This window comes from Procambarus clarkii, chromosome 5 (assembly GCF_040958095.1).
Source record: "Procambarus clarkii isolate CNS0578487 chromosome 5, FALCON_Pclarkii_2.0, whole genome shotgun sequence".
NCBI lineage: Eukaryota > Metazoa > Arthropoda > Malacostraca > Decapoda > Cambaridae > Procambarus > Procambarus clarkii.
In genome coordinates this window covers 49,071,368-49,078,895 of record NC_091154.1, presented here as the reverse complement: position 1 = coordinate 49,078,895, position 7,528 = coordinate 49,071,368, and the positions used below count along the sequence as shown (strand labels likewise).

The 7,528-nt window shown below is 35.4% G+C and overlaps 1 protein-coding gene across 1 annotated transcript in view; it reads left to right on the top strand.

The window, feature by feature from the left end:
• Positions 1 to 1,329: 1,329 nt before the first annotated feature.
• The window catches only part of LOC138352104 (uncharacterized), a 190,144-nt gene continuing 183,945 nt past the window's right edge, over positions 1,330 to 7,528 (top strand). Inside the window, exon 1 of the mRNA XM_069304362.1 lies at positions 1,330 to 1,342. Within this exon, the coding sequence (XP_069160463.1) occupies positions 1,330 to 1,342 (13 nt within the window). The remainder of the gene's footprint in view (positions 1,343 to 7,528) is intronic.

Below are 7,528 nucleotides of genomic sequence, written 5' to 3'. Positions count from 1 at the left end.
GTACTCACCTATTTGCACTCACCTACATGTGCTTCTCTATGTAGTTTTGGTGTACTCACCTATTTGCACTCACCTACATGTGCTTGTCTATGTAGGTGTTGTGTATTCACCTAGTTGTGTTTGCGGGGGTTGAGCTTTGCTCTTTCGGCCCGCCTCTCAACTGTCAATCAACTGTTTACTAACTACTTTTGTTTTCCACACCACACACACACACCAGGAAGAAGCCCGTAACAGCTGACTAACACCCAGGTACCTATTTACTGCTAGGTAACAGGGGCATTCAGGGTGAAAGAAACTTTGCCCATTTGTTTCTGTCTCGTGCGGGAATCGAACCCGCGCCACAGAATTACGAGTCCTGCGCGCTATCCACCAGGCTACGAGGCCCTTACGAGGTCTCTGTGTACTCACCTATCTGTACTCACCTAGATGTGCTTGTACTCACCTATTTGTGCTTGCGGGGGTTGAGCTCTGGCTCTTTGGTCCTGCCTCTCAACTGTCAATCAACTGGTGTACAGGTTCCTGAGCCTATTGGGCTCTATCATATCTACACTTGAAACTGTGTATGGAGTCAGCCTCCACCACATCACTGCCTAATGCATTCCATTTCTCAACCACTCTGACACTAAATTTTTTTTTCTAATATCTCTGTGGCTCATTTGGGCACTCAGTTTCCACCTGTGTCCCCTTGTGCGTGTGCCCCTTGTTAAATAGCCCGTCATTATCTACCCTGTCAATTTCTCTGAGAATCTTGTACGTGGTGATTATATCCCCCCTAACTCTTCTGTCTTCTAGCGACGTGAGGTTTAATTCCTGTAGTCTCTCTTTGTAGCTCATACCTCTCAGCCCGGGTACTAATATGGTGGCAAACCTTTGAACTTTTTCCAGTTTTGTCTTATGATTGACTAGATATGGACTCCAAGCTGGGGTTACATACTCCAGGATTGGTCTGACATAGGTGGTATACAAAGTTCTGAATGATTCCTTGCACAAGTGTCTCAATGTCATTCTTATGTTAGCCAACCTGGCATATGCTGCTGATGTTATCCTCTTGATATGGACTTCAGGGGACAGGTCTGGCGTGATATCAACCCCCAGGTCTTTCTCTCTCTATGACTCGTGTAGAATTTCATCTCCCAAATGATACCTTGTAACTGGCCTCCTGCTCCCTACACCTATCTTCATTAAATTACATTTGGTTGGGTTAAACTTAAACTAAAAATTTTCAGAAATTTCAAAGTCCAACAATCTTAATAACCAAGAATTATATTCACTTGTTAACGCAAATTTGTCGGAATACATTTTAAACCTGAGGAATCTTGGGACCAAACGATGCGCCTTACAGGTTTGTAGAAATTCCAAATCCAAGTGAGCCTTCTTAACTGCGAAATCCACTTTTTCTATTCTTCTGTATAACGTAACTACAGGTCTTCCGTATCGTTTTATAAAATATTTATGATCGATGTTCCCTTCGGAATCTTAATTTTAAGATGAATAGGAAAACCAGGGATATACTGAACATCTTGTTTCAGATTCTTTACTTTAAAATGCATAACGTTTCGAATACTTCTCGTATTCATCATCAGATCTAAAAGAAAAAACAGAAATCACACTCAAATAACTGGTAAACAAAGAACTCATACTGAATATAATTGCCTATCAAAGAAAGGAAAATGCTTAAAAAACAAAACACTTAAGCGCACTTAAAGTGATCAATACAAATGAAACTTATTAACCGTCACATATATTAAAGCTAATTTAAAAATCCATTAAACTACAAGATGAATTTTATAACTATTAAAACAAACCATTCTATTAAACTTACGTGAAGTGATCGGAAGTGAAACTTGGTACCTAACACACAGATACTAAACACTATAACAAATATTTATATAATGACTACAAATCTACAAAAAATGTATGTAAAATACAAACAGAATAAACGACAATTATAAAGTACTAACCAAAATCTTATAAAAAACTCAAATATTAAATAAAATTAAATACCAAAAAATGTATTATATATCCTAAATAAAAGATTATATTAATGTACAATGTCAAGACTTGAAATAAGTAAGAAAGGGCAAAGACATGGTAAACTAAACAAAATTATAATAAAATTAAACTACCAAAATGAACTATAAATCAAATTACAGGGCCTACTGTGCACTATACAGTGTACAATTGAACAGCTGAAAGGTTGCTATTTAACAGAGGCCGCAGCTCCTTTATATATAAGGATTCCATTACTCTCAAATCTAGGTAATTCTTGGTTATTAAGATTGTTGAACATTGAAATTTCTGAAAAGCAGAAGCGGGTAAATAAGTTGAAAAGTGAATTGCACGTGAACTTGGAGAAATTCAAGATCTTGGTTTCCTGGGTTGATTTTGCATCCTTAAAATGTAAATATGAAAATTATAATGATAAAAGGGTTGAAAAATGTAGACTTATTCACGGGAAGAAATTGCGTAACTTGGGTATGCCTTCATTTAATTCGGTGGACCCTGATAAGGTGGTTTTCAATTTTTCAAAGAGAGTTCTGTCTCCCATTGAGAAAGAACTTCTCTCTCTGGGGTTAGACTTCGGGTTGACGTGTAAAAAACCTAAATTTGTTAATCATTTTTTGGGTTTTGAGCGGTTATGCAATACATTGAAAACTTGTACCCTAAGGACTGGTACAAATTAAAGTTGGACCAATATCATCAGTACTGTTTCCTCCTTAGCACATGAAGTCTTTAACGACTTTGGTAAATATAGATCTACATTCCCTCCTTTTGACAAAAGGAAATTGGAGTGTATTAATGGCTTAAAGAACGATAGGAGTATTTGCATTACCAGGCCAGATAAAGGTAGGGGTATAGTGGTTTTGGACAAGTTAGAGTATGTTAATAAGGTGGAAAGGTTGTTAGAAGACCCCTCTAAATTTACGTTGGTGGATATAGACCCTTTCTCGTATATTTTGAAATGTGAGGATAAACTGAATAGAGTTTTAAGAAGTCTGAAAGACTCTCTTTTTGATTATACTAAATTACTTGCAACTGGCTCTAAGCCAGGCATCTTATATGGGTTACCTAAAGTTCATAAAACAGGTATACCGATTCGTCCTATTTTATCAGCGATTGGCACTTTTAATTATAAACTGGCAAAGTTTCTGGTTCCATTATTAGAACCATTAACGCATAATGAATTTACTGTGAGAAATTCTCAGGATTTTGTAAAAGAACTTTCCTCTTTAAATTTTGAGTTCCCAACTATAATGGCCAGTTTCGATGTTGAATCACTTTTTACTAATATTCCTCTGTTGGAAACCATTGATATCTGTGTAAGTCAATTATTTGCTGACACTAACTTAGTGTCTGGATTTTGTAGTAAAATATTCAGACGGCTGTTAGAAATAGCAGTTAAAGACTCCATCTTTATGTTTAATAATATTTATTATAAACAAATTGATGGAGTAGCAATGGGGTCTCCTTTAGGTCCTGCACTGGCTAATGCTTTTTTGAGTTTTCATGAAATAAATTGGCTTGATAATTGTCCTTTGGACTTTAAACCAGTCTTGTACAGGAGATATGTAGATGACACTTTTTTGTTATTTAGGGACCAATGTCATATTGAGAAATTTAGAGAGTATCTTAATGCACAACATAGTAATATACGGTTTACTGCAGAGTGTGAAGTTGATAATTCATTGTCGTTTCTTGATGTAAAAGTGAATAACCTCAATGGGTTCAACACTAATGTTTTTAGGAAACCAACCTTTACTGGTTTAGGTTTAAATTTTAATTCCTTTGTTCCTGATATTTTTAAGAAAAATGCTATTAACACTCTACTGAATAGGGCCTTTGTTTTATGTTCTAATTGGAATAACTTGGATCAGGAAATTAATTTTCTTGTGAAATTTTTTTCAAATAATGGTTATCCTGTGCATATGGTTTATACCTTTATAAGGAATTTCTTAAATAAGAAGTTTCACCCATCGTGTAGGATTACTACAGTGGAAAGGGATCTTAAATATATTAAATTACCATTTTATGGCAGTATTAGCTTTTCTGTAAGGAGTCGTTTGAGGAGACTGTTGCAGCAGTGTTATCCTCAAGTAGACTTTAGATTTATTTTTGTCAACACAAATACCATAGGCTCTTATTTTAAATTTAAAGATAAAGTGCCTACCCCCTTGTGCTCAAATGACGTATATATGTATAATTGTTCCAGCTGTAATGCTGGATATATCGGGAGTTCCATTCGGAACTTTAAGATTAGGATACTTGAGCACCGGGGATTATCTTTTAGGACTGGATTACCATTGTCTAAACCAGCATTTTCGGAGATTAGAAACCATTGTTATGAGTTTGATCATTCTCTGCTGGAATCTGATTTTAAAATTCTGGACACTTGTATGAATGGCCAGTCAGATTTGAGAGTAATGGAATCCTTATATATAAAGGAGCTGCGGCCTCTGTTAAATAGCAACCTTTCAGCTGTTCAATTGTACACTGTATAGTGCACAGTAGGCCCTGTAATTTGATTTATAGTTCATTTTGGTAGTTTAATTTTATTATAATTTTGTTTAGTTTACCATGTCTTTGCCCTTTCTTACTTATTTCAAGTCTTGACATTGTACATTAATATAATCTTTTATTTAGGATATATAATACATTTTTTGGTATTTAATTTTATTTAATATTTGAGTTTTTTATAAGATTTTGGTTAGTACTTTATAATTGTCGTTTATTCTGTTTGTATTTTACATACATTTTTTGTAGATTTGTAGTCATTATATAAATATTTTTTATAGTGTTTAGTATCTGTGATAGGTATCAAGTTTCACTTCCGATCACTTCACGTAAGTTTAATAGAATGGTTCGTTTTAATATTTATAAAATTCATCTTGTAGTTTAATGGACTTTTAAATTAGCTTTAATATATGTGACGGTTATAAGTTTCATTTGTATTGATCACTTTAAGTGCGCTTAAGTTTTTTGTTTTTTAAGCTTTTTCCTTTCTTTGATAGGCAATTATATTCAGTATGAGTTCTTTGTTTACCAGTTATTTGATTGTGATTTCTGTTTTTTCTTTTAGATCTGATGATGAATACGAGAAGTATTCGAAACGTTATGCATTTTAAAGTAAAGATTCTGAAACAAGATGTTCAGTATATCCCTGGTTTTCCTATTCATCTTAAAATTAAGATTCCCGAAGGGAACATCGATCATAAATATATATATATATATATATATATATATATATATATATATATATATATATATATATATATATATATATATATATATATATATATAATTTGTGAGGGTACCACCTCTGGTGCCAATGTGGGGACCCATAGCCTCGGAGAAGAAAATAAAAAGTATTCAGAGGAGACCTTGTGGTTTCTCACTGAACACTAATATTATCTTCTCCTACCACCCCCATTCTTTTGTATGTACACATATATATTTACTTTATTTGAACTTTGTTACAAAAAAGGGTTATATATATATATATATATATATATATATATATATATATATATATATATATTTATATATATATATATATATATATATATATATATATATATATATATATATATATATATATATATATGCAACAATGATCACAAAAACACTGATCCAAGTATGCAGTATAACCACATATGAAAAATAGAAAAATTCTACTTTGCTCTGATGAAGGCGAATTAGCCGAAAACGCGTTAAGCATTTTCTATTTTTCATATGTGGTTATACTGCATATATATATATATATATATATATATATATATATATATATATATAAATTTTAATTAATTTAGAAATTTTAGAGCAGTTGATTTTCGTATGTGTCATTTGCGCATTATTTGGGGTGAATATAAGAATTTTTCTTAATTACAACTAGATATATTAATATATATTAAATATTTGTTTTTACCCTAATAGCATCAAGATTATTATGGTAGCCTAATATAACAAATACAACAAATTGGTACTAAAATAATTGACCTCCCAATAACCTTATAAAACTTAAATTTTTACCAGTACCAGACCTTACCAATACCAGAGTTTCTAAAAGGCTTCATTGAAACTGACTTTTATAGAGATAAAAGTTCATTGAAACTGTCCACTAAATATAAATGTTGTGGTGTGGTTGGTTGTGGTGTGGTTGGTTGTGGTGTGGTTGGTTGTGGTGTGGTTGGTTGTAGTGTGGTTGGTTGTGGTGTAGTTGGTTGTGGTGTGGTTGGTTGTGGTGTGGTTGGTTGTGGTGTAGTTGGTTGTGGTGTAGTTGGTTGTGGTGTAGTTGGTTGTGGTGTGGTTGTAGTGTGGTTGGTTGTGGTGTAGTTGGTTGTGGTGTAGTTGTAGTGTGGTTGGTTGTGGTGTAGTTGGTTGTGGTGTAGTTGTAGTGTGGTTGGTTGTGGTGTAGTTGTAGTGTGGTTGGTTGTGGTGTAGTTGGTTGTGGTGTAGTTGGTTGTGGTGTAGTTGTGGTGGGGTTGGTTGTGGTGTAGTTGTGGTGTGGTTGGTTGTGGTGTTGTTGGTTGTGGTGTAGTTGTGGTGTAGTTGGTTCTGGTGTAGTTGGTTGTGATGTAGTTGGTTGTGGTGTAGTTGGTTGTGGTGTAGTTGGTTGTGGTGTAGTTGGTTGTGGTGTAGTTGTGGTGTAGTTGGTTGTGGTGTAGTTGTGGTGTAGTTGGTTGTGGTGTAGTTGGTTGTGGTGTGGTTGGTTGTGGTGTAGTTGGTTGTGGTGTAGTTGTGTAGTTGGTTGTGGTGTGGTTGGTTGTGGTGTAGTTGGTTGTGTTGTAGTTGGTTGTGGTGTAGTTGGTTGTGGTGTAGTTGTGTAGTTGGTTGTGGTGTGGTTGGTTGTGGTGTAGTTGTAGTGTGGTTGGTTGTGGTGTAGTTGGTTGTGTTGTAGTTGGTTGTGGTGTAGTTGGTTGTGGTGTAGTTGGTTGTAGTGTGGTTGTGGTGTAGTTGGTTGTGATGTGGTTGGTTGTGGTGTAGTTGTGGTGTAGTTGGTTGTGGTGTAGTTGGTTGTGGTGTAGTTGGTTGTGTTGTAGTTGGTTGTGGTGTAGTTGGTTGTGGTGTAGTTGGTTGTGGTGTAGTTGGTTGTGGTGTGGTTGTGGTGTAGTTGGTTGTGGTGTAGTTGGTTGTGATGTAGTTGGTTGTGGTGTAGTTGTGGTGTAGTTGGTTGTGGTGTGGTTGTGGTGTAGTTGGTTGTGATGTAGTTGGTTGTGGTGTAGTTGTGGTGTAGTTGGTTGTGGTGTAGTTGGTTGTGGTGTAGTTGGTGGTGGTGTAATTGGTTGTGGTGTAGTTGTGATGCAGTTGGTTGTGGTGTAGTTGGTGGTGGTGTAGTTGGTTGTGGTGTAGTTGTGGTGTGGTGTAGTTGTGGTGTAGTTGTGTAGTTGGTTGTGGTGTGGTTGTGGTGTAGTTGGTTGTGGTGTAGTTGGTTGTGGTGTAGTTGTGGTGTAGTTGGTTGTGGTGTAGTTGGTTGTGGTGTAGTTGGTTGTGGTGTAGTTGTGGTGTAGTTGGTTGTGGTGTGGTTGGTTGT